Source organism: Ochotona princeps, chromosome 1 (assembly GCF_030435755.1).
Source record: "Ochotona princeps isolate mOchPri1 chromosome 1, mOchPri1.hap1, whole genome shotgun sequence".
In the NCBI taxonomy this organism is placed as follows: Eukaryota; Metazoa; Chordata; class Mammalia; order Lagomorpha; family Ochotonidae; genus Ochotona; species Ochotona princeps.
In genome coordinates this window covers 293082-320626 of record NC_080832.1, presented here as the reverse complement: position 1 = coordinate 320626, position 27545 = coordinate 293082, and the positions used below count along the sequence as shown (strand labels likewise).

Here is a 27545-nt window from a genome sequence, read left to right as displayed (position 1 = left end):
GTCTCAATGCAGCACATGCATGTTTAGTAGGAACTGGCTGCCCAGGGCTGGTGCTATGGTTCTGCAAGCTAATCTTCCACCTGAGGCACCGGGATTCCATATGGGTGCTGGTTCATGTCCCAGCTGCCCGCTTCCCATTCAGCTCCCTGCTTGTATCCTGTGAAAGCAGCAAAAGATGATTCAGGTCCTTGAGACCTTGCGCCCACGTGGAGGACCCAGAAGAATCTCCTGGCTTCAGGTTGCCTTAGCTCTGGCTGTTGTAGCCATTTGGGGAGTTAACCAGCAGATGAAAAATGTTTCTGTCTCTCTTTCTCTGTGGAAATCTGTTTTTCCAATAAAGACAGAGAACAAGAGAGAGAGAGAGAGAGTGAGAGAGAGAGAGAGAGAGAGAGAGAGAGAGAGAAAGTGAGAGAGAGAGAGAGAGAGAAAGGAAGAAAGAAAGTGGCTGGCCTTATTTAGGAAAATAATGACACTGATATGAACCCTACCAGTCTGCACAGGATCCAATGGAGCCTCATGAATTTTCAGCTTACAAAGACGGGGTTAGAGTTAGTGCGAGGAACCCTGCAGGATAGAGAAACTCCAAGGGAGCAGATGAGGGGGAAGAGTTAACCTATGACCTGCTTGGCTCACAGGATGAGCCCACGACTCACATGCGTCAGGGAAGGTGTGTGGACTGGAGAGGCAGCGGGGCACTGCACCTCACTCATCACAATGTGGAATGTGGTCATTGTCCTTAACAGAACTAACATGTTCACAAATTAAATTGCGGACTTGCTGGATTTGCTTCCAAATAACCTGGCAGGCCTTGGTAGTGGTGGGGCACTGATGGCCTTTGTCAGGCCAGGAGCCTGAGGCTCCTGTCGGGGGAATCTCACTGGTGGCCTTTTGCAGGCCATGTGGCTAGAGAGTTCTAGGCAGGTGCACTTTTGGCACACCACTGTGCCAGGCCAGGGCCCTGAAGCAGGGGCACTGATGGCCTTTCGATCACCATGAAGCCCCAGTTTTCATGCACCCTGGGTTCCACACAAAACATGAATTCGGGTCTCGGGCACCAGAGACTGTGGGGTGTTTCCTGGTCTCAGAATATGTGGTATATGTTGTGGCACCTCTAATGATGACACCTATGTAGGGGAGAGGGTCACACTCAGGCCCACACAAAGAATGTGTCAGTCTGCTCCTGGGAACCAGCCCAGGGCTTTGGATGCAGTGTCAATAGATTGGAAAACAAACAAAAAAAAAAGGTCAATGACTCCATGGAATGGTGGTGACAATGTGTGTGGTGGGGGGCACAGCCTTTGGAACCAGTTGAAATTTCTCTGGCTCAGGAGGATTCATATAATGAGATGGGGAAGATTTTCAAACTCAGAACATGCAAGGCCTACAGCCCTAATGAGCAGGAAGTAGCTACAGATGAGAAGAAATCACATCCGTCAGCAACCAGTAAGGCAGGCAGCAAGCTCAAACTCCTGACCTAGAAGCCACACCTCCCCCACCCTATGTGATACTGTCTGCCTACTTGTCAACTAAAGACCCTCCCCTTCACCTGGGACTGGAGGGTGGTTTCCTGTGGCCATCGGACTCATGAGAAGCCAGGCAATGGGAAGCAGTGCCCTCTTTCCCCCCATGGATACAAGATGAATCTCTCTCACCTTTCCCTTCCCTGCCTACGGTCTATCTATGTCTGTGATTGGAATTAATAAGACCTGCCATGCATGGCTTCTGCAGTGGGCCAGGGGCCTGGAGGCTCCATATACCATGGTCTTTGCTTATTTTCATGCATTTTGAGATGTTCCATAACAAACCACATGAGTTAATCAATGAAGCATTAGGGAAATTCAAGATAAAGGACTTACAATAAAGAAACCAAGCAGGCTGGGCACTTTAAGTGGCAAAGGTAAGATCACAGGCTGTGGGGAGCTACTCGGGTGTGGGCTACCAAACTGGGGAGACCACCAGAAGTGCTGAAACACCCAGAGAGCCTCCCTCCATACAGGCCGGCCACTTCTAGCATATGAGGACCTCAGAACAAAGTTTTCTCTATGTTGAAATTCCAATTTCTCTCCCAGCTCAATGTAGTTTCAGTACCGTGTAAGGGAAAGTAGACTTCTGTTGTGAAGTATGAGAGAGATTACACCAGACACAAATGTACCGTGTTAGGAGTCTCTATTGGCTAAGTTTAGCAACAGTCGCTCCCACTACATTCCAGGAGTCACTGCACCACGCTGCCAAAGTCAGGGCTGTTTAAGCTCTCATCCTCCAACTGGCTTGAGAGGTTCCAGGTTCCCGGCTTTGGATCGGTGCAGCTCTGGCCATTGTGGTCACTTGGGGAGTGAAACATCAGACGGAAGATCTTCCTCTCTGTCTCTCCTCCTCTCTGTATATCTGACTTTCCAATAAAAATAAATAAATCTTTTAAAAAAATAAGTAAGGGGCAGGAAGGAGGCTGCCAGAGCCCAAAGTTTGCATGTAGTCAATTAATCTAAAGTGGAACAGTAGGAGGCAGGAGAGGCTGGGTATGCAGAGCCTCCAGAGTCATTTCTGCGCGTCAATTAACTTGAATGGTGAATGGTGCAGGAAGCTGAAGGGGCAGGGTATGTGAGGAACCTCTGAGCCAGTTTCATGCTTTCACTTACTTGAATGGTGCAAGAGGAAGTAGGAAGGGCAGGGCATGGAACTTCCGTTTCCATGCTGTCAGCGCTATCAACTACCCTGGCAAACAGGTGCTAGCTAATCAGCCAGCTACACCCTATCGCACTTCAGTCAAACTCCAAAGCTGAAGAGCCTTGCCAATATTGTGCCCTCACATGTGGTGTGTGTGTTGTCAGAGCTGTGTGGTCTGTCACCTTACAGCAGGGACATGTCAGTGCAGCGAGAGCCCAGTCACTCCTTTGACCTCATTTTGTGTGTGTGTTGTGGGAGCTGTGTGGGACACATTTGTAACTTCTAAGAACTCTAGGATTTATGGTTAACCACATCTCTAGACTGGACAGTAGTGAGGTTCTGGTGTGACCCAGGGATCGACAGAGCTGTCCAACAGTCGTTAAACTGGAAGCAGCTTGAGAAGGAGTCAATTTCTGGGGTGGCCAGTCAGCGGTTTCCCATGGACATTAACATGTCCCGAGTATGTGTCCTGAGGACTGGCCTATCAGTTAAGGTGAATAAAGCTTCTACTGATTACTCCTCTCAGGGAATAAAGACTTTTACCCAGCTACAAGGAGACTTTCATTAAGGATTAGTGAATTGCTGTCACATTAAAATAAAATAGTCTATACATTTAGTTGCTTTTCTTGAAATTGGCAAAGACCATTTATTAAACATATACTTCTGAATATATGAACACCTACCTTAAATTTAAGTGAAAAAAGTTCACTAAGGGAATTCACACAGCTGCCACCCAGGACCTCACTGGGCAGCTTCAATGCTTCTCTTTTGCATGCATGACCTGGGCAGTGCTGTCTCCCCTGCTCTCCCGTCGTGCACTGTACTCACACAGCACTCAGCACCCTCAGGACCTGGGCAGTGTTGTCTGCAGGTACCCTAGCTCTCTCTCCTACCCAAGCTTGGTGACTTTCTTGGGCTCCTGCTGGAAGCTGGCCCTTCTCCCACTCCAGCTGCTCTCTTTCTGAAAACAGGAACACAGGTTACTGTTAACTGTGCTGTTGCACACAACTTTTCCTGTGCTGACCACCTCATGTCCACCACTATCCAGGAGGCAAGGACCTCATCTCTGTTTTATCCCTTGCTGCTTTCCCACGGCAGGCTCAAGGAAGGCGCTGAGGCTCTTGCCAGCACGGCCAGTGTTTTGCTGTCAACTGAGCAGGACATCACAGACTCCCTGGTCACATGGCTCAGCTGCCACTGACCCCTCTATACCATCAACTCTGTTCTCCTTGGGCACTTGCTGGGCTGTGCATCTGCAGTGTACTCAACAGAGAGCTGTGGTGTCTTTGGGTCTCAGGAGGTGTGCTAACAGAAAGGGCAACTGAGAACGGCAGGTGTCACACACAATGAAATATACAACACAGAGCAGCAGACTCTGCTCTCCTGACCTTGGGGGCTCCTAGTGCTGGGTTGTTCTTGTCCCCACAAATCTCATGCCTCTCCTCTGCTCTTCTCCTTCTGGACCAACCTGCAAGGGCTGACCTGCACCCAGCTTTTGGGCAGTTTTTCAAAAATTCACAAGGAAACCACACATTTCCTGGGGATTCCTCATTAGCCCTGAGCCCAGGCATCAGAAGAATGGTGGTCCCCTGGGCAGGTCTTGCCTGATGCCAAGAAGCTTCTAGAGAATTTTCAGGCAGCAATTCTCAGCATTCCAAAGAGAGAAATGCAAAACAGTCACTGCTCACACCTTTACAGGCTGCTCAAGGCTCCTGACAATCAGCTGCAGAAAGCAGACACAACCTGTGCATAGCAGAGTCGGCATGCAGAATCTCCAGGGGGAAAAGCTACAGCTTCTGAATCAGCTAAACAGGGACACTCCAGTCACACCTGTCCATGTTGCAAGGAGAGTCCCGAGTTTCAGTTTAAGGAAGGACCCCATATTACCCATGCTCCAACCTCTGCCTGAGGAAACAGCAATACCTCTTTGTCTGCTGGCAGCCATGGATCAGCCAGGATGGCAGCAACTCCAGGAACTGTGGAGAGAGCTGCCGTGGGTATGATTTGCCTTCTGAGGGTCAGCTGCAGCAGGACCACCAGCTCTCAGCACTCCATGGGGTGCACACAGGTTGTCACATGACATACAGGAGGCATGCGCACCCGGAGGGAGTTGCCAGCTCTTAGTGCTCCACGGGGCACACACTAGGTTCTGTCACATCCCATACAGGATTTGTGTGCAGCCAACTCCTGAGGGTGCATCTACTCTCATCCATTATGTTGGCAACGCCCGCGTCGCCACGTAATCCGAGCTGAGCGGAGGGACTAGGGTTACAACACAGACAGCGCACAGAGGACAACACAAGACGCAGTACACCGAATGCCGATCGATGACAGATTGATTTTTATTGCAACTCCAGGCTTTCTTTTATACTCTCCCTAGCTCCTCCCAGTGTTTATCCAGTCCTCAAGTGACCACCCTAAATCCTCTAGTTCCTCCCAGTAGTGGCCACCCTAAATCCCTTGAGTTCCTCCCAGTGTTTATCCAATCCTCTAGTGGCCACCCTAAATCCCTTGAGTTTTATCCAATCCCTTGGCAGATAACTTGACAAATAGGAAGCAGGAACTTGCGGTTAAGCCAGTGGCTAGATGTATCAGGCCAAAATTACCAATCCTGTTATGCTCTGAGAAACAAGCTAAGCTGTGGAGTTAATCCTTGGGAGACCGGGGCCTGCACATTATGGAGCTAACTGGCTAAACACTGCATGGAACCAGTCTGCTACTGAGGGATAAGCTGGGTGCCGTGGTGGAGCTCTAGAGTCCTGAATTCTTCCTGGCTTGGGGAAGATCCCACATGGTCTTTGAGGTTGTCCTCATACATCCAGCCCATGGAGCTCTCAGAAGAAACCGGCAGCCAGAATCTCCAAACCCGCCCACAGCACAGGGAGATGTGTGGGCTGGCACCTGCAGGTGCCACGGGTTCCACCTCACCGTTGGCGGGTCTCGTCATTATGCTGCCTGGAGGAGGTGCGGGACCCTCCAGCTGCACCACCATTAGCACAAGCCATGTTTGCCAACTTCCTTCCTAATAAACCATTCAGGATGGCCAAAAATAAATTATCATTATGGTTCCACTTCTTGGGATTTACTTCCTACTGAACCAACAGGTAACAAAGTAAAATGACCTTCAGGCTAAAGCCCAGACCCCCTCTCAGTTGCAACCAAGCAGCGAAGGCCTGAGGTTAGAGTCGGGGAAGGGACCCCTTGCTCCTTCCTGGGGTGCAGCCAGGATCCCTCTGGCCACCGGCTGCGCCCCATGGCTTTGTGGGTATTTCCGCTGCCATCACCTCCATAGAAGCAATAGCTAAGGAGCTCAATAGATTCATATTGAGCTTCTTGGTGTGTCATCACATCGAGGTTCAGGTGAAAGTGACTTACGGAGGCACAAGACAGAAAACTCAGGGCAAGCACAACCTCTGCATCTTTTCTTAAAACACACATACACATTTCCTTTTCAGAGATTTATTTATTTGAAGGACAGAGTGACGGAGAGGAGAGTTAAAGAAAGATCTTTCATCTGCTGATTCATTCCCCAAATGGCCACAACAGCTGTGGCTGGCCCAGGTTGAAAGGAGTCCCAAGTGCTAGGGCTGTCTCCTGCGGCTTCTCCTGCCACATTAGCCGATCATGCTGTCTCCAAAATGCTGATTCTTGATCTCAGTTTTGCCAGCAGCCACTTCTGCACAAACCACTTGAATATATTCTCGGCTACTGTCTCCTGCTTACTCCAAAACAAGTCTGTGTCCTGATGCTAGTCAGCTGACCCACACACAGTGCCTTCCCTCTCACTCCCTGCTCAGCTCAGGACAGGCCATGGCCAGTTCTTTTGGGCTCTGCCTTTCCCACTGTTACAGGGTGTGCCGAGGATTAGAGCAAAAAGAAATAGTGGAACAAGCAGCATAGCACTCCAGGCCAAAAGGCCAGGCTGGACGAGGCAACAGTGCCATCTGGTGGACTCTGAGAGTGGTGCAGGGCCCTGCCCCTGGAGTCGGCCCGCTCACCTGTAGTGGGTCACAGCACTTCTGACCCAGCTCCTACTGATGCTTGTCTAAGAACAGCAAGTGACTCTCAGGTACTTGGGCTGTCACCCACATGGAACCCAGATGGAGTTCTGGGCTCCTGGCCTCTACATGGACCAGCCCAACAAGTTCTCAACAGGTTCTCAGCAAGTTCCCAGCAAGCGTTGGGGAGTGAACCAGTGGGTCAAAGGTTCTCTCTTACTTTTGTAAATATTTAAGTCAGCCTGTGGGGCCCAGCGCGGTAGCCTAGTGGCTAAAGTCCTCACCTTGTATGTGCGGTGATCCCATATGGGCACCGGTTCTAACCCCGGCAGCGCCACTTCCCATCCAGCTCCCTGCTTGTGGCCTGGGAAAGCAGTTGAGGATGGCCCAAAGCTTTGGGACCCTGCAACTACGTCAGAGACCTGGGAAGAGGCTCCAGGCTCCTGGCTTCAGACTGGCTCAGCTCTGGCTGTTGCGGCCACTTGGGGAGTGAATCAATGAATGGAAGATCTTCCTCTCTGTATATCTGACTTTCCAGTACAAATAAATAAATCTTAAAAAAAAAAAAAAAAAAAGAGCCTGCAAATTAAAATGATGCCTGAAGGAAGAGGTCTCCTAACATGCCCGCAGAACCGGGGTATGTTGGATAGGCAACTAAGAGCATCTACTTTTGTTTCATTTAGATGTAGTGCTATGGAGGCTGAACTTCGGAATGAAATAGGTAATTTTTTTTCCTCAGGTCCTTCAGCTCTTACAGTTCTATAATATTGCATTTCTCCCATCCAAGTACTAACCAGGCCCGACCCTGCTTAGCTTCCCAGATCAGATGAGATCGGGCGTGTCCAGTGTGATATGGCCGTAGAATAAAATTGCATTTCTTTAAATGTCTCTAATAAGTGTATTTTAGCTAATCTGAAAAAAAAAGAGCCTGTGAACACCAATCAATCATATTCCTCTATTATGAGGAAGAGAATCCCTCCCTCCGTGCCGCCGAGAGCAGCTTGGCAGCCTTGGCACAACAGCTCCATTCACACAGGGGTATCAGCCTGGCACGCCCTGTGGCTGCTCACACTACTCCTCTCCTGGGAGGCACACAAATGTATAGTGAACCCTCCCTAAGAGGCCATCCAGCACAAGAAGGAGCGACCCTAAGAGCAATACAGAATCCACAGCCCTCCTTCGTGGGAGTGCTTGCATCCCCTTTGCTGCCAGGCTCCCCAGCAGTCATTTGCCTGTGGATGCACTGGCCTCTCCCAGGAAACTGACACCTGAGGGTGAGGGACTTGAAGCTCCTTTGTACCTGCAGATTCCAGCCAGGCATCTGAGCCACTGCAGACTCCTGAGCCCTTTATACACATTCTGCACCTCAGTAAAGGTTGTACCTCCTCTGCCACATTTTGTACAGCAGAGATCTAAGAACAGAGAACAGACAACAGTGCAGGACAAGGTCTGCACTGTGCTGCAGCACCACGAATCGCCCAGGACTCCTGCATCCCATGGCGCAGCGTTGGTGTCAGACCCAGCTGCTCCACTTCCCTGCCATCTTCTGCTACCTGGGAAGGCAGCAGATGATCCATCTCGGGGGTTTTTCCTGCCAGCAGGCCCTGAGACCACTGAGGGGGTGAGGGAGGCATCAGTGTTCTTTGGCCACAAGAACTACAGGAGACACTCTGATTGAGCAAGTTCGTTTATTCTAAAGTGAGCACAACTTACACAGATTAAGAAAATAGAAGGCGAAGGGCCTCCGAGAGTCCTCCCCACCCAACAATGACACTGTAACTGGCTAGAAGGTATGTCCATCTCTGGATCCTCCAACCAAGCTACCGGTCTGGAAGCTGTGCCTCAGGTCACAGGCAGGGAGGCCATGAGTACTATAGCACATAAGCTGGAAGCTATGCCTCGGGTCATACTCACCACTGTGTGGATTTGACTTCTTAGAATTGCTTATCAAAGAAGTTCCAGCATAGCCCATCCAAGGATACAGACTGGGATGCAGCCCACCACTCTCCTTGCTTTCCCAGTGAACAGGCCATGTTGAGGTCTCTGTTGGGCAAAACCACTGCCAGGGAACTAAGCAAACAGGGATCTATGGGTAATTTCTCACAGCTCCAAATACTGGACCCCTGCCACTCCTGTGAAAGGAGGCCGTGCTGGGGGTCCCGGCTCCTGTGGGCATTAGAAGCTCACTCTCCCTCTATTTCCTCTCCTGGTTCTGCCATTTTGCCTTTCAAATACAAAAAGACAACACAAACTTGCACTAATATTGCAGAGATCATAACTCCCAAGAAGCTCAGAAGAAATAAAGATATGCCAAGCTTGAGTTGGGAAAATCAGAGACAATAAAACATTTTCCTAGATATTCAAGGATACAATAAGAGGGCATCTGAGCAGGAGGTGGCTAGCAAGAGAACCTGTGCTGCGGTGAAAACTAGTGAGCCCTGGACGAGCAGCTGGCGCCATGCAGTGCCATCAGCAGCTACAGCTGCAGTCGCCGTGCTGTCCTGCTGAGGCACAGCCAGGACACAGTCCAGCCCTGTGCTGGTTCACATGCAGGTGGGAACGCTCCTTCAGCCTTCACCAGGATCTTCCTCAGCTTCTCCCCAGCTCTGGGGGCCATAAACATGCTTGGGTACCAACAAAGGAGGCTGAACCTGTTGAATGGAAAACGCCTCTTTTGTTGTGCTAGCCTAGACACTGGAGTCATCTTGGACAAGAGGTATGTATATTCCACTATAAGGGACTTGCCACTTTGAAAGTCACCTCTAGGGGACAGGGTCAGAAAACATATTCCTGTTCAGGTGTTCATGAGGGGTTCACCTCAGGTGGCTGTAGGAAATCATCAGAAATGAGACATGTTTTCCTCACAGTCTGTCCATACTCCTCCTGGTTGGTATCTCTAGCAGGTGGTGTGCTGCAGGGAATTCACAGAGGCTCAAAGCGGCCCCTGCTGGTCACCACTCATATGAGAAGAAATGCCTGCAAACGTTAGAATGTATTAGAAAGTGCTAGAATGGAGCCCTGGCATCTCCAAGGAGTAAGCAGTTTCTTCTTAAAAAATATTTTTATTGGAAAGTCAGATACATACAGAGAATGAGCCTCTGTCTACTTATTCACTCCGCAAGTGGCCACAACAGCCGGAGCTGAGAATATCTGAAGCCAGGAACCTCTTCCAGGTCTCCCACACAGGTGCAGGGTCCCAAGGCTTTGGGCCGTCCTCGACTGCTTTCCCAGGTCACAAGCAGGGAGCTGGATGGGAAGCAGGGCTGTTGGGATTAGGACTGGTGCCCATATGGGATCCGAGTGCATGCAAAGTGAGGACCTTAGCCACTAGGTTACTGTGTCAGGCCCTCAACAGTTTCTAACACCAAGCTTTCTCAATGCCTTTTGTTCTGTGAGGAAGGTGGGAATGGTGATCCTAGGATTCAAAGGAGTCAGAAAATTCAGTTGTAAACACAAGTTATACTTCCGGCCTCCATCAAAGGTTAAGGGGTTCGGAGGAAGGGACCCGTGGCACATTTTGGTCTAGGTGATGCTGACACCAGAAGTGGGACTGTGTCCATTCCACAGGCTCACATCATAGCTAAGGGCAGATGCTGATGTTTACTCAAAGAAGGTTTCTAGAAAGCTTGGAAGAGTAGGATCTTGACATACCAACTTATGCAACAGTAAAAGATGAATTCCAGGAGCGTTGGAGTTGTGGCAAAACAGATTAAGCTGCTATGACAATAGCATCCCTGTGAGCACTGACTCACGCCCCAGCTGCTCCACCTCCAATCCAGCATCCTGGGAAATCAGCAAACGATGGTCTAAGTACTTGCGCCCCTGCACCCTCGTGAAGACACCCAGATGAAGCTCCTGACTTCAGTCTGTACCAGTGTTGGCTGCCATTTGGGGAGTGAACCAGCTGATGGAAGATCTGCCTTTCCAATAAATTTATGAAAAATGAATTCTTAACCAATGAGAAGTCATTTGGAAAAAGGACCAACTACAATTACTTTAAAAGACGGAAAATGTAAATTTTCAATGAGACAAGCTAAACATTTGTACTGGTTCTATTGGGGTCTGCTTGACATGATAGAGTACCCTTCGTTGGTGGGCACCACCTGCTCCGTTGAGGGAGTCTGCTCTCCTGTCTGATCATTGGAATTCAGGCCCTCTCCACTCCCGCCCCTTCAACCAAGGTCTACATGATCCACCCGGTTCTGCTGCCTTCCAACTATGACTAAGCCACAGGATCTTGCTGCTTCTCCCTAGTGGATAGCCCACTGGGACTGCTGTCTCTACACTTACATGGCTGCGCCCTCTGGAGAATCCTAGTACATCAAGAGAAATAGGCAAGCTCCCACCAGAGTGTTCCCAGTGTCGACAGGGAGCGACAGAATTAAACCTATATTGTGTTGGATGAGTTTTTTAAACAGTCAGTATCTACTAAGAGTTTATGATTACAGGGTAAAATGTACAACACCACAAATATTTCACTACAAGCAGTCTCTAGGTTATGTTACCAAAAATGGCTACAATAATTGAAGTGGAACCAATCTGAAGCCAGGAGCTAGGAGCTTCTACCAGGTCTCCCACATGGATAAAGGCTCCCAAGGCTTTGGGGGACATCCTTTACTGCTTTCCCAAGCAGTAAGCAGGGAGCCAGATGGGTCGTGGAGCACCTGGAACTTGAACCAGTGTCCATATGGGATCTCGGTGTTTGGAGATGGATTAGCCAAATGAACCATCACTCTACAATTTCCTTTTAATCTGATTAAAGATTCTATGTAAAAGATTTCTTTCACATGCTTTCTTACAATCTCAGGAATGAAAATTTTTAGGATATCCCATTTATATTCATTAAAATCTTAAAGCTCTGAAAAATATCCCTTCTGGGCCCAGCGTGGTAGCCTAGGACTGAAGTCCTCGCCTTGAAAGCACCAGAATCCCATGTGGGCTCTGGTTCTTGTCCTGACAGCCCCGCTTCCTAGCCAGCTCCACGCCTGTGGTCCGGTAAAGCAGTGGAGGACGGCCTGGGGCCTTAGGATCTTGCACTCGTGTGGGAGACCTGAAAGAAGCTCCTGGCTCCGGTTCGGATCATGTCTGGCAGTTGTGGCCACATGGAGAGTGAATCATCAGATGGAGATCTTCCTCTCTGTCTCTCCTACGCTCTGTATATCTGATTTTCTAATAAAAAGTCATCCCTTACAGTCTTTTTCACACAAGCTAGTATAGTATAGTAAGTAAACACCAAGAGCCCTCTCTACAAGATAAACTGGCCAAGGTCTACTTAAGGTCTGTTTTCCTGTTAATAAATGGAAGAAAAAACTGACATAACTTATTCTTCAACTTTTAAATACAAAAGTACCTCTGATAAAAGAGTGTAGGAATGAAGAAAATGAAGGAAGGAGATCCTAGTTCCTACAGCTATCCTGACATGGCGATGTGTGATGTGGTATGACACGTGAAAACATGTTAAAACAAAATTAGCACAGGTCAGGTTTCCTTTTAATAAAACCAACTCCTCCAACAGCCCAGGCACACACCATGTGGAACACCCCGTCAGTCCTTGCGCAGGGGCACAGTCTCCTCCCGAATGCCCTCCTTGGTCACAATGCAGATGCGGAGGGCGTCCCCAGTGTACACATCCCTCTCGGCTGCAGAGATGAAGACGTCTTTCACCAACCGCATGGCTCTGTCCAAGGTCAGTGGGACATGCTCCACATTCTGCATGTTTTTAAAGCCAACCTGGGGCAGGACAAGGAAGAAGCAACCTGTGTCACAAATGCCTCTGTCTGTGGGCTCATTAGGAACACTATCTTGCACACTGCAACACCCCAGGACCAGAGTCCTCCAGGCTTTGTTGTGCCACCGGCACGACTCCACAACCACTGCCTTGAGAGCAGAGACCTGCCATTATCTACACGAACAACAGCAGGACAGAGTCACCCAATCTGCCGAAAGGCAGCTGTAGCAGGTGACATCTTCGCAAGTGTTCAGGGAAAAGCAGGGTCTGGGTCTGATGAGTATATGTATGATGTAGTGTCATGACATAGTGATAGGATATATGCAGCATGGTGTCCTGTGACGTGATGTGTGGCACGTTATGCCGAGTATGATGTCATGTGCTGTGACACAGTAAGATGTATGGTGTGATGCAACGTGACACAGTGAGGGGTGAGATGTGGTGTAACACGACATGACGCGGAATGGCGTGATGTGAGGCGGGGGCAGTTAATCTATTTCAGAAGAGCAAGCAGATAGAAAAGAAGCAAACTGTGAAGCAAAAAGGATGCTGGGAAATAAACCCAATAATGAAGCTCTGAACTGAGTTAGCAGTAAAGGAAAAAATAACAAATTAAAAAGAAATCCTGGAGGTAACATACAAAATCAGGGGACAGAAATGAATGACAAAGGCTTTGTGTCCCTCAGACAAGATGGCAACAGAGGAACTGAATACAGGAAAAGTCAGCCATGGAGTGTTAAAAGCTCACAGGCAGGTTGGCGAACAGAGATGGGAAGGTTTGGGTAGGCCCATCAGCAGACACCCAGGAAAGCCAACAGCAGCACTGGGAGAAGAAGTCTTCTTACCTGGTTGTCTAGCAGGGGTTGCAGCATGGCACTGGCAGAGCCTCCAGCCTTGAAGGAGTCTCGCTGGTAGGACCCCACTGGGTCAAAGCTGTACACAGCTCCCTTCCCTTAAGGGAGAAATAAATCCCAATTAGCATTCTAATCCTTACCCAAAACACAGGAAAAAGAAATGCAGCCAGATACAAATCAAGCTGCACTACCAACTTGATACGTAGTTTCAGCTAGAAGCCAGAAGAGGCACTACTGAGCAAGCTAGCTCCTTAAGGTCATCTTCTACCTCTACCGGAAGGGCTCAAAATGTGGTCACAGGTCAGAGCCCCACACCCACCTCCCTCATGCTCACCTTGCAGCCAGCCTGCCTGCCACAAACCTCATGCTGTTTTCTTGCCAGCGTCACCATCTAATTATCCCGTGCAGCTCATTCTATGGAGACACTAGCCATCAGGGCCTGGCACTGTGACATCTCATATGGATGCTGGCTCGAGTTCCAGCTGCTCCACTTCAGAGCCAGCTCCCTGCCAATATGTCTAGAAGAGCAGTGGAGAACGGCCCAGGTGACTGGGTGCCTGCACCCACACGGGAAACCAACAGCACCTAGCTTCTATCGGGTTTAGCCATGGGCATCGTGGTCGCTTGGGGGTGAAATCAGTAGCTACAGACCTATCTCTTCCGCCCTCCACTCCTGTAGCTCTGCCTTTTGAATACATAAATCTTTAAAAGCAATGTACATGTGAAGTAAACATTCACATTAGTAATAAAATGAGAGCCAAGTATTTTGCAACAGCAGGTTGTGCTGGAGTCTGGAATGCTCACATTTCACAGCAGAGTGTTAGTTCAAGTTGCAGCTACTCTGCTTTCGATCTGGCTCAGCTCTTGAGTCTTTGTTCCCATTCATGAGATTCAGATAGTGTTCTTAGCTTCTGGCTTTAACCTCACCCAGCAGGAGCTTCCTCAGGGTCTCCCAACTGGGTGTCAGGGGTCCAAGAACCTGGGTCATCATTCACTGCTTTCCAAGGCACATTAGCAGAGCTAACCAGTTGGGAGTTGAACTGGCATTCCAAAATGAGACGCCTGTGTCTCAGAACGAGGCTTAACAATGACTCCCTAAATTCATAAATTATTTTTCTAAACAAGATTTATCTCATTTATTTGAAAGGCAGAGTTACAAAGGAAGAGGAAGGGTCAGAGCTAGCAATCTCCCATCCCGATGCACTCCTAGACAATGGCCAAAGGCTGGGACAGAGAAGTCAGAAGCCTGAAGCTTCTTCAGGGTCTTTCGATTGGATGGCAAAGGCCTAAACACTGGGCCATACTTTGCTGCCTTGCCAGGAGCATTGGAAGGGAGCTGGATTAGAATTAGAGCAGCCAGGCCTTGAATTGGCACCCATCAGGGCTACAGGCACCACAGGATACGGGCAGGCTTATCTACTGTGTCACAACACTGGCCCCAATTCGCTCATTCTTGATAGTTACAGTAGTTGGGGAAAGGGACATTTCAGACTCTGAAAACGTAATGGTGTCTAACACCCAGTAATAATCTCATCTGTAAAATAGGGCTGATCTTAACAAGTACATTTCTGTGTTATTTGAAAGCAAAAAATTACAAGCAATCTAAAATTCCTTAGTGGCAAAAGTGTTCCCCCATATAACCCAAAGAAAAACAGGGTAAAAAGGTGAGAACAGACCTCGAGAAAAAATGTCCCACGGTGCACATTTCTGTCAGATAGGTGAGAGGGATAGGACTCAGGGTAAGGCCAAGTGTGTCAGATGTGCTGGGTGTGCACACCACTCTCCTGGCAGTCCAGGAACAGGAATGCTTATGTACCTGTCACAGGACTGGGGCACACCCACGGGAGAACCTCGAATGAAGACGATTCTAGAATGTACAGTATGATCCAGCTTTTGCTTAAGTTAACAAACAGGTGTCTGTGTAAACCTCCCCTCTAACTGCTGAGGAAGGAGGTTTCTCACTTAAAAAGTCCGCAAAAAAAAGTAGCAAACTGTAGCTGCTTATCTTGTGATGACTTCATATGCCTCTGTACTATTTGTGTTTCTTACAAACAACATCACTTTGTAACATTTAGCAGATTAAACATGTGTTTTATCAGAAGTGTGCTGTTTGGGTTATAAGATGCCAACGAGAAAGAAGACTAAACATCATTTACCAGCACAGAAACCAAAATGTATAAAATATGCATGATATTTTGGTAAGCAGAGATAAATACTTAAATAAATAAATAAAATAAAATAAAACAACACTGTCTTTGAGCAAGAGAAAAAGACAACACAGAACTGTTTTATTATACATGCAAATTCCTCTATATAATAAAAAGAACAATTTAGAAGGACTGCACTACAGAGTGGGTAACACTTCTGCATGCAATGCAGGCATTCCATACGGGTACCAGTTCACACACTGGCTGCTCTGCTTCCAATCCAGCTCCTTGCTAATGGCCTGGGAAAAGTGGTAGAAGATGGCCCATGTGGGAAGTCCGGAAGCAGCTCCCGGCTTCAGTCTGGCCCTGCACTGGTCACGACAGCCATCCAGGGAATAAACCAGCCAATAGAACCTCTTCGGCTTTCTCTATCCTACTTCCAACATAAATTAATATATTTTTAAAAAGGAAAGGAAAAGAGGTGATTCAAAAATATTTGGAAAAGGCTAGAGGAATTACATTAAACCTTGGGGCAGGTGCCATGGCAAAGCACGTTAACCTTTCACCTGTAGTGCTGGCAGGCCATATGAACATGGGTTCAAGTCCCAACTGTTCCACTTCTGATCCAGCTCCCTGCTAAAGTGCCTGGGAAAGCAGCAGAGGATAATCCAACCTTCCACAGGGGAGACCTGGAGCAAGCTCCTGGCTTCTGAAGAGCCCAGCTCTGGCTGTCGTGACTCTTGGGAAGTAAAGCAGCAGATGGAAGATCTGTCTCTCCTGTAAAACTGCCTTTCAAATAAAAAAATAAATCTTTAAAAAGTCACAGAGACAGAAAGAGCTTCCGCCTGCTGGTTACTTCCCAATGCCCACAGCTGGGCAGGCATAAGCTGGGAGGAGGAGCCTCCAAGACTCCCATGCAGGTGCAGGGGCCCAAGGACTTTGGGCCATCCTCCACTGCTTGTCCAGGCTATAAGCAGAGTTGGACAGGAAGTGGAGCAGTCCGAAAGTGAACCAGCACCCACATGGGATGCTGGCATAACATAGAGCATTAGGGTGCTAAGCCATGCCGTTAGCCCCAAAATTTATTTTGTTCTGTAAGACAAAAATACTACTAACGCATGAGGAGCCTAACAAAAATAACTGAAAACTCAACATTTCACTTGCTGTCATTTATTTCCTTTTTGGTTTCAGCTTCATCAGTTTCATCACCAGAAAGTGAAACTGGGGGCAGTGCTGAGGCACCACTGTGACGCTAGCATACCAGGAACAGAGCGTTGGCCCAACTTCTGCTTGTTCTGCCTCCAATCCACTTCCCTGCCAACATGTCTCATGGAAGATTGGTCCCTCTGACCCACAGGGAGGCTCGGATGGAGTGCTCCTGCCTCTGGCCTGGCCCTGACAGGCTACCTGCAGATTTACCAGCAGATGAGAGATCTCTTCCCCTCCCTCTGTTGATCTGCATTTTGAAGAAAAACTGAATCTTAAAAACAAAACAAAACCAGAAACGTCCCCCAAATCCCAGAAAATGAAGCTGCTATTCATGAGTCTTTGACTCTAGAAGGAAATCTACACATCTAAGAAATAACACTCCTCCCATTTCCCAGAAAGACAGAATTCTACCTTCTTCATCCAGTCCCCCGATGATATTGTACACATAGTATGGGAAGAAGCGCCTGGAGTACAGGATTGTAGACAGCATCGCAGCAATGGCTCCTGTCGTCATGGCCTTATTGTTGGAATGCTTATACATCTGCAAGGGTAGACATGATCTCAACGTATTCTTGTTTCTTTCACAACCAAACAATACAGTATTAAGGTACTCTTTTGGTGGGCTAAAGTAAATTTTCAGGGAAAAATCATTAAGTCTGCCCTCAGCTCTCTGGGTTAAACCCTTTTTTCCTATGCCATCCTTGTTTTAGGGTCTATTGGTTCCAGACCAAATGCACGCGTGCACACAAATCTCACCAACCACTGGCACCTAGAAGCTTCTATTGGAATTTGGCGAAAGTCAGTCATTCCACGCTATCTATGACTGCTGTTTTAAACGCTGTGCACACCAAAGTGAGTAGCTGTGACTGAAACCAAACAGTCTGTAAAGCTGACAGCATTTACTGCTGGCCCTTCACCAATCCAAGTCTGCTGACCCCTGACAAGACCCAGATCCAGTCCTTCTCTGCAGACAGGTGCAGTGAGGACTCAAGATCTGAAGGCAGCATCCTAACCCCGCAGCCTGACTCCAGCTCCCACAGCATCAACAATGCAGAACACGATGAATTTAAAGTGAGATCCGAGGATGGCAATACAGCACTATCACAATTCTAGATTCCCAAATCACCCAAATGAAGTTCTACAAACATACAAACTGAGTTTAAGTTTTTGTCAAGTACAAAGCAAGATTCTGTGAAGAGAACCCTAGGCAGTACTGTAAGACCAGATATGGGAAGTGATTTCCAAGGTAAGTTCTTTGAAAAGACTTCATTTCTTTTTTTTTTTTTTTTGATATTTGTGTATATTTCCTTTTTTAACATATTTTTATTGCATTTCATTTTTTTAAAATTAATTACATGGCATTATGTGATACATTTTTTATGCACTGGGATTCCCCCCGCCCCTCCCCACACCCTACCCCCATGGCGGATTGCTCCACCTTGTTGCATTTCCATAATTCAAATTCAGTTGACATTCTTTCATTGGAGGTATTTACCAAGCATAAAGTCCAGCATCTTACTGTCCTGGTAAGTTCAATGGTTTCTTGGTGAGACCATCTCTGGTCTGAAGGTAGAGCCAGCAGAGTATCATCCCAATCAATTAAAAGCCCCAACATAATATTTCCAACCATTTACAACATTATGGCATTAATTGACATGGTATTGATTAACTAATATGTTACTAGGAAAATGCAGGTTCTCAGCCACAACCTGTGACTTCTTCATAGACATTTCCATTTTGGTTTGTATTCAACCGTGTTCTATACACCTTAAAATGGCTATAGATTGCTATTCAACTGTTTCATGCCTATTTTAATTTTAGTCTTTAGCAGTTAATAGCATTGAAGCATGTTTTCGCTGAACCTGGCTGTTTTTCAGGTGGTCTAACTCTATAATTCTAACAGGATATATGTCAACTGTTTAGGTGAGCATGTTTAGGAGGGGTGTGCAGAGAAATCTTCCATACCCCAGTGAGGAGTAACTAATCTTTGTGTCCCACCCAGTGAGTTATAAGTGCATCCCCACTGACCGTTTCCTGAAAGACTTCATTTCATTTTATCTCAAAACCAAGCATCAACAATTATTTGTGTCCGGACTTATGTAATGATGTAGAAACACTCAGGAAGGGCTATACATCAACTGTTTATTATTTTATTAACAATCACGCATATTTTTGGTTTCCTTATGTAATATGCCAACAAATCCCAATTAAGTCAGTAAAACTTCCAATGTAAAGAAAGGGTCTCCAAAGTATTACCCATTGGTAAATGCTGAGTCCAACAGCTTCCACCAACCCTACAAGCATCCATGAAGTAGATTCAACACACCCAGCGATGACATCACCTGCAAGTGTCACTACCCTCCAGTGGGATTCACAAATAGGCAATCAGAGCATGACCACCTCTGCTAAGGTCTTCATGAGGCTAACAGCCCGTGCTTGTGCCTCTCAGCTAAGCTCCTGGCGTACTTCTTCCCACTTTGGACCAGCAAAACACTGCAGAGAGGGAAAGTCTGAGCTTACCTGGACTACTTCCTACCCCAAAGACTCTAGTTCAGGTATTAGATGCAGAAACAGAATTCTGGTCCTGGTGTAGCGGCCTAGCAGCTAAGCTCCTTGCCTTGAACGCGCCGGGATCCGATATGGGCGCCGGTTCTAATCCTGGCAGCTCCACTTCCCATCCAGCTCCCTGCTTGTGGCCTGGGAAAGCAGTCGAGGACAGCCCAATGCCTTGGGACCCTGCACCCACATGGGAGACCTGGAGGAGGTTCCTGGCTCCTGGTTTCGGATCAGCGCACACTGGCCACTGCGGTCACTTGGGGAGTGAACCCATAGACACAAGATCTTCCTCTGTCTCTCCTCCTTTCTGTATATCTGACTTTGCAATAAAAATAAATAAATCTTAAAAAAAAAAATAAAGAAAAGAAACACAGAGTTCTAATCAGCCGATTCACGCCTGAAAAGCTTGTAATTTGCTGGAAGCCTTACGATGGAAGCTGGGAATTCAATCCAGGTCTCTCCTAAGTGGTAGAAACCCACTTACTCGAAACCCTTTACTGCCTCCTAGGATCCACTACTAGGAAGCTGGAATCACAGATAGAGACGGGCAGCAAATCCAAGGGCTCTGACATGGGATATGAGTGTATCCCAGGTGTTGGGTCAATAGCCACTCCAGCTTTGCCCTTAAGGGAAAAGTATCTTCAGAAGAATAATCCCTCAAGATACCTCTCCTAGAGCAGAGAACTGAGGTGGGAATCTGGCGGTACTGGTAAGCCATAAGTGCCTGGTCCGAGTCTTAGCTCTACTCCATGCCAGCTTTGATTAAAGCACCTTGACAGGCAGTAGTGACAGGTTAAGTGGTCAGGTCCCTGCCTCCCGCATGGCAGTCACAGCTGAGCTCCTGGCCTCTGGCAAGTCCCCAGCTGCTGCAGCAACTTGAGTGACCCAGTGGATGAGATACGCTCTGCTTCTCTCTCAAATCAATAAAAAATGTAAAACAAGTCAACAAAAAACAGAAGGTAGGATGACTCTTTCTAGGGTAGAGTCACATTACCTGCAGGGCTGGTCGCACTTCACTTCCTGGGTACACTGTAGTCTCACAGTGAAGGCACTGCCCCTTCTACTGTTGAGCCAAAGCTATGCCATAGTCGAACAGGAATCTATTGCACCTCACCCTAATTCCCAACAGCAGACACCCACCTTTAGTCTTGCTTCAATAATCTTGGTTAAGGTGAGACAATCTCCATGAAAACCACTGCATCCAATGACTGTTTTATCTGTTCTGTACAAAGCACAGTTCAGGAAAGTGAGACGGTTGTGGTATAAAGTAAAACATATCTGTCTTTGGTTACTTTAAATCTAGTTCCATGATTCGTAAATAGTAAAAAAGTATTGTAGCTAGTATCACTATCTCACTTTTCAAAGACTTAAAACCCACAAACACAAGTCTTAAAAACCTAAACGAGAGAAATTCACTAATAAGACCAGCTAATAACGCTGTTTTGCTGGCACCTCCAGAGTAGAAAAGTGGGACTCTGGAGGTAAAGCTGCCACCTGCAGCACTGGTATTCCATATGGGAGCTGGTTAAGAGTTTGGGCTACTGCACTTCTGATTATACTCCCTGCAAATGTGCCTGGGAAAGCAGCAGAGGACGGTCCAAGTCCTTCACTCCTGTACCCACACGGGAGACCAGGTAGCTCCTGCCTCCAGGCTTCAGACCAGCCCAGCACCAGCTGTCATAGCTATTTCACGAATGAACCAGTGGATGGAAGATCTTGATCTGTATCACTTTGTTTCAATAAAAAGAAAAGGAAAGAAAATTGGGAAGCTCAGAAACATGGAAACAGAGTAACTAGATCTAACATTCCACTGGGCAACCTGACTATCTAATAAAACCGAGATGCCCATCACTTCTACTTAATAATTCATTCCAGAGTCCACCCCATCAAATAATCACACCAGTGTGAAGATGTATTCTTAGCTCACCAGTGGACACCCCTCACACACAATGACATCAACAACCTAAATGTTCACCACATCAAAAATTTTGGTCTACCCATATAAATTCAACTCTGAATTTCAACACATTACTTTCCAAATCTCAATAAACTTCATAAGGAACTCTAGACCAATCGTGTCAAGAAAGACTTAACGAGGAACATGTAATCAACTGTTCCTCTGGAAATCCAGGCATGATCCACAGATACACACCATCCTTGTCCAGCGAGGGGACCACTGACCCACAAAAGAGATCAAGACATGTCACACCCCACACTAGGTGTTTACCACAGAATGCCTTCACCTTTGCTATACCCTTGTATTTAAAATTCCTCAATGCTGCAGAAAAACATGTAGGTTTCCCAAAACAACTGTTGATTCCCATATGCAGCAAATATCTTCAGGATTGCATAATGAATTATCAGAAAACACAGATTTTCTCAAGCAAAAAATGCAAAATAAATTCCCAACAGGCAACTTAAAGATTGATGAAATGAACTATCTAGAAGCAAAATCTCTTACAGCATCACAAAGACATTGTTACAGTGCTGATACAAAGAAGCCAGGCATTCTAGGCCTGGTAAATGCCAAATTTTGTTAACCATACCAGTGTAGCAGGATAGCTACCTATTTTATTTATTTATTTTAAATATGTGGGAAAGGTGGGGAACACCAGGCTGGGACATGTCCCTTTGGGCCCAGCCAGGGGTGTTGAGTGGCCACCCTGAAGTCTGCCCCGGAGAAGTGGTCTGACTGGGAAAGTGTTGGAGTGGGAATAGCTGAGGGCATATTTCACAAGGGAAGAATGACTTCTGGGGGCTTCCATGGCCTGGGCCACTGCATTCACAGGTAGGCGAGGCAGGTTAGGACAGAGTGGTTTAGAGGGGAGGACACTGGAGGACATGTCTGGGTCAGGTCAAGGCACCTGCCCATGTGGGAGCCCTGGGCTGGGCTAAGTAGCATCACCTGCTTGGGCTAGGCCATAGTACCCACCCTTGAGTGCTGGAGCAAGGGGCAGGCCATGTAAGGCTAGGCAGCAGTACCCACCAGAATACAAGAACCAGACCTGGGGGCAGATTCTGTAGGGAACTTGTGGGCTCGCAAAGCTGCAGCACACATCCAGCACGAGCCAGATGAGATGTAGGACTCAAACCCCAGTCAAAGAGAAAATCACAAGATGTGTGATCCGATCTTGGAGTGTATCTTTTACAACTGGGGCCTCCTCAGTTGCTGTTATGTGTACAGTAAACATGACCAGATGCACATCAGACATGACAGCTAGCTCGTCTAGACCAACAGAAGACGTTGAGTGCCTTGTCAGAGGATGGAAAGCAAGGTTGGGCAGCTCTCCTGGGCAAGTCCTGCAGCAAGTGTCTGGGCCTGTGGATGCACTAAGATGGACTTGGCCAGCCAACAGATGTTACAAAGAGTCTCTCAACTCTGGTGCAAAGAGGCTAGAGACATCTCAGAACTGTTAAAACCATTCAGGTTAACAGCCTTGGAACACTCTTTCCCACATTAGCATCAAACGACTGTCCCCGCCCCCCCCATCCTGGCTGCTAATGTAGTTTGACAGCAAGAAGCGGCCCCTCATATTCTCCCTCTGTGGACACAGGAGGCAAAACAACAAAACAAAACAAAAAAACCACATTTGTCCCACCCACCCTTTCTTCCTATTTCAGCCCTCCCCTACCGCTAACCTACATGGGCATGCATCCCTCCCAACTATGTAAACAATATTAAAACATAAAATGAAAAATTAAAATACACACATACTTACAATTTATAACATTTTGGGCTGTCCCGGGTATGAATTGAAAAGCCTTCACTCAACCGAGTATCTGAGGCAACAATGGAAAAATCTTCCCCAGCAATTGCCAAGACAGTACTAAGAAAAAGAAAAAAATCGTTATCTCTTTAGGATGGTACTCCCACCTACCCAAGAGTGTCACATAGCATACTTTGGGATAAAATCACCAGATGGAAAAAGAGCAGGATTCAAATGGAGGAGGATGTCAGGGGCAGACACAAAAAGGTGCCATGGCTACAAGTCATCTGGAACAAAACCCAACTCCAAAGACAGGCTGCAGAAAGTAAGGCAAAAGCCACTAATTCAGCATTATCATTGGAGCTGGCGTGATGGTACTTGAGGCTGAGCCACTGACTACAGGAAGTATGCTGCTCTACCTGCAATGTTGCTGGGAAAGCAGCAGATGGCATAAGGACCTGAGTCAGTATGAGCTCTGGACCCCTGGAGGAATTAAAAGCATTTGGAAAGAGGAATTAAACAATGTGTGTTTTGATGCAAAAAAGTCTGAAACTTACCCTGATACCAGGGTCTTCCAACAATTAATAGAAAATACATTGATGAGACCCACTGTGTGTAGTCTCAAAGTTTTAGTACCAAAGTAAGTTTATGGTTAAAAAAAAAAAAAAAAAAATTTGGGCCCAGCGCAGTGGGCCCAAAGTCTTTGCCTTAAATGCACCAGGATCCCAGATGGGCGCTGGTTCTAATCTAGGCGGCGTCACTTCCCATCCAGCTCCCTGCTTGTGGCCTGGGAAAGCAGTCGAGGATGGCCCAAGGCTTTGGGACCCTGCACCCTCGTGGGAGACCTGGAGGAAGTTCCTGGCTCCTGGCTTCGGATCAGCGCAGCATCAGCCGTTGCAGTCACTTGGGGAGTGAATCATCAGGCGAAAGATCTTCCTCTCTGTATATCTGACTTTGCAATAAAAATAAATTTTTAAAAAATTTCATATTTAAAATTATTATTGGAAAGTCAGATATACAGAGAAAAAAAGAGACAGAGTAAGATCTTCAGTCCATTGATTCACTCTCCAAGTGGCTGCAACGGCTGGTGCCGAGCTAATCCAAACCACAAGCCAGGAACTTCTTCAAGGTCTCCCACGTGGATGTAGGGTCCTAAGGCCTTGGGTCGTCCTTGATTGCTTTCCCAATCTACAAGCATGGGAAAGCGGGCCGCCAGGACATGAACTGGCGCCCATATGGGATCCTGGCGGCACGTTCAAAACGAGGATTTTATCCACTAAGCTATCACACCGGGCCCCCAAAGTAACTTTTTAATTCTTGAACTTTCTGAGGTATCCTCCTACAGTATCTACACAAAACCCAAATGCAGACTGGCTTAGATTCTATTATGGTTCTGTCATGCATATTCAATGCAAGGCTGTCAATCACTACTCAGGGCCTCAACCACCTCACTGGCACAACAGATACTAGCAGCCACTCCAAACTAATGTAGTCAGGAACTGCAAAACTCTTAACCAGGGGCTTCCGGCTCTCCAGCATCTGCTGTGTGGATCAGTGTGGTGGCGCAGCAAGTGAAGTGGCTGCCTGTGACGCGCCATTTTTCCCATGAGGATTGGTTGGAGCCTTTTGGCTGTTCCACTTTTGATCCAGCCAACTGTTGACATGCCTGGAAAGCAGCACAGGAGGAAGGAAGTACTTTCTGCCACAAACACAGAAGACCAGCATGGACTTCTAGGGTGGAGCCCCAGGCCATCTGGGGTGTGACTCACCTCTCTAACTCTGCGTTTGAATTAAATAAATAGCTGTGATCACGGTGGCACATGCAAGGTGCAGTGGAGTGCGAGGGCTGTGCACCCGGGCCCTGGAATGGTTGAGATGGTCCTTGCTACTTACTAGCTGTGTCACACTTGACAAATTCTCCAATTTCCAGTTGATGAGAACAGTGTTATAGGGTGACTGAGAATTATATGAATGAAGCACCCAGAAAACTCATCCATCATTTTCATAGAGGTATTTGCTGTAGAGCTCTGAAGTGGAAGGTGATGATACACCAGCAAGCACAGGGAACCAGGTAACAAATCAAAGACTAAATTGAAGCAGCTAATTCAAGGGGCTCTTTTCAAGTAAACAAGTGCAACCATAAAAGGTTCAAGTGAGAATGCATGTGTCAGAGCTGGGCCTCCTCAGAGGCTCAGACGGAGCAGTAGACAGAATATCCAGGTGCACATGGAGGATATGTCAGCCCATCGGAACCTGCAGAGGACACCTGGTACCACAACAGAGGATGGAGGACAGAACAAGTTGATCAACTGATCCAGTCACATGTTGGCACTAAAAATCTGGGCAAATGGAGACTCCAAGGTGGACTATTTCAATCAGTGGATTCTGCAGCGATTTCATCGTGCTTAGAATGGCAAGAGTGGCAGCAATTCAGAACTGTTGAACTATCAAAACCACTTGAGCAGGACCCTAGAGCATGCCCCATGTTGGATACCCTGGGATGCGTGGGAGGCTGGGTGGGGCTTCTTCCTTTATCACCCTCTTACCCCACATACAAATACAGAAAAAAAAAAAAGGAGAGAGACAGAGAGAGAGAAAGAAAATGTGGGGGAAAAAAAGGTTCATGTAATGCATAGGGACCCTACAGTTAAATCCCAAACGACAAAGTCAAGACTTTGGGATTTCAACAAGGAACCGTGAAAACCATCTTAACAAATGAGGAGTGCCACTGGCAAATGAAACACTGAGACAGCTACATGTGTGATGGGGTGGAAAATCTTCCAACCAGCGGCCTGCAAATAGAAGTTCTGTAAACATGTAGATAAAAATCAGTTGTAACAGCATCATGATATATTATAAGGAAAATCTATAGAGCAGATATTGACAGCAGGAATAATTCTCATCTTTTCCTTTGTTTACTTGAGTTATGACAAGGACAGTGAACCCAGCTTGAAATATTTTCCTGAAAATGGTATAGAGTTGAGGGACTTGTGAGAAGCAGAACTGCAGAAATGGACTTGGGAACGGTCTTGCGAAGGCTTCGGCTGTGACAATCACGCAGGCCAACAGCTCTGAGTTTAAGCACATTCAAACAATCACGGTAGGAAAAGGCAGCAAACTGAGGCTCGCTCTGTGGAGCAAAGACTGTGATGAAGCTGTGAGGAAGTGAGGAGTGAGCCATGTTCAAGATAGGGATTGGCTGACTGGGCTCTAACTTCTGAAGCAGACACCACAGCCAGTGCAGAGGGCACCCCGAGGGGCTGTCACTCTAAGGGGCAACTACCTGGACTTATGAAACCTCACTCCTGACTTCCCCTAAACTGTGAAACACATACAGGAATCTCAGAAGCTGAGGCACAAAGACCACACAGGGGTAGCACACCAAGGCCAAAGGCAGCCCTCACTTGGCTCCTAGCCTAGTCCAGAAGTCTGCTTTCATATTCCAATCCCAGGGCTCAGGTTAATGTCCGCCTAGCTTTCTTAAAGAACCACCCATTGGTGTTTCTGAGCATGAGGTCGACTAGTAAATTGCGGCCACTGGTTCGTTCACAGCACTGTCAAGTGGCACAAAACTGACCTGTTCACAGCCCTAATTCTTCAATGCACTAGTATAACAGGAAAAGTGAACACGAGCAGTTAAAGGCCCCTCTTGAACTGCAACCAGCCGCACCTGCTACTTGCAACGGACAGGCGTGGGATACGACGCACGGACCACCCCCAACCCCGTCAGGGACAGTGAGAGCCGTCCTGCACCCCGCCGGCTGCGGGGAAGCTCCCAGGCCCTGCAGGCTGCGTCTCCGCCGCCGCGCGCCGCCAGACGCGGGGGACGCAGAGGGAGCGCGGCGGAAGCCAGGGCTCTTACCCTCCGTTGAAAGCGTAGGGCGAGAAGCGCAGCTGCACAGGGCCCGCGCCGGCGTGCGGCTCCAGGGCGCGGTCTCGGCCCGGACCCGCGGACATGTCTGCAGCGCTCCACATCGCGCCGGCTCCTGCTGTCTCACGACAAGATGGCGGCCGGCCGGAAGTGGGGCGGACCGGCTTCCGGCAGCGCCCGCGGGCCGCTCTAGGCTGCGCTCGCCGCTGCCCCGGAGGCCGGTGCCCGCGAGGCTTTTAACCTGGGAGTTGGAGCTCGGCCGCCAGGCCGGCGTCCTGTGCACACGCCTTCGAGCACTGTGCAGGCTCTGCTTTCATCTCTGAAGCGAGCACACGGCTGGCTGCCATGACGCAGACCACCTTTCCCTCACTGCGTGCCCGTGGGGCCGGCGCGGCGGGCCGACAAGCTACCCTGCTGCAGCACCTCACCCAGCTCCCCGCTTGCAGCCCCGGTGCACCGGCTACCCTCCTGCAGCACCACACCCAGCACCCCGCTTGCAGCCCCGGGGTACGGTGCACGACACGCGGGCGCTGCCGAAGAAGCCCCTGGCTTCTGGCTTAGGGCCGTCCCAGTGCGGGCTATTGGAGCTATTTGGGGAGTGGGCCAGCGGATGGAAGAGCTTGTCTTTCCTCTCTAAACCTGCCTTTGCAATAAAAATAATAAATCAGTCTTAACAACAACAGGAACACTCTTCCGTAAAGCCCAGGTTGCCTTGGATGCCGCGACCTCACTGAGGCCAGGCCAGCTGCAGGGCGGCCTGAGACGGGAACCCTCCGTCTTCCACACTCGGAAAAGCAAACGCCGAGCGCGG

At 48.1% G+C, this 27545-nt stretch overlaps 2 protein-coding genes across 2 annotated transcripts in view; one reads left to right on the top strand and one right to left on the bottom strand.

The window, feature by feature from the left end:
* Positions 1 to 27545, top strand: part of FAM120B (family with sequence similarity 120 member B) — a 139613-nt gene that overhangs the window by 71830 nt on the left and 40238 nt on the right. The window lies entirely within an intron of this gene.
* On the bottom strand, positions 12135 to 27399 carry PSMB1 (proteasome 20S subunit beta 1). Its single transcript, XM_058663754.1, has 7 exons — positions 27256 to 27399; positions 26726 to 27194; positions 22876 to 22983; positions 20297 to 20378; positions 17012 to 17141; positions 13236 to 13342; positions 12135 to 12392 (listed from the first exon to the last, which is right to left on the bottom strand). The coding sequence occupies exons 2-7, from the start codon at positions 26836 to 26838 to the stop codon at positions 12207 to 12209; spliced, it is 726 nt and encodes a 241-aa protein (XP_058519737.1). The 5' UTR covers positions 26839 to 27194; positions 27256 to 27399; the 3' UTR covers positions 12135 to 12206.

Coding starts and splice junctions, on each gene's coding strand:
- PSMB1 (XM_058663754.1), bottom strand. CDS start 26,838: ATGTGGAGCGCTGCAGACATGTCCGCGGGTCCGGGCCGAGACCGCGCC. Junction 22,984..26,725: donor CCCTACGCTTTCAACGGAGG/GTAAGAGCCCTG, acceptor TCTTTTTCTTAG/TACTGTCTTGGCAATTGCTG. Junction 12,393..13,235: donor AACCCCTGCTAGACAACCAG/GTAAGAAGACTT, acceptor GTCCTGCCCCAG/GTTGGCTTTAAAAACATGCA.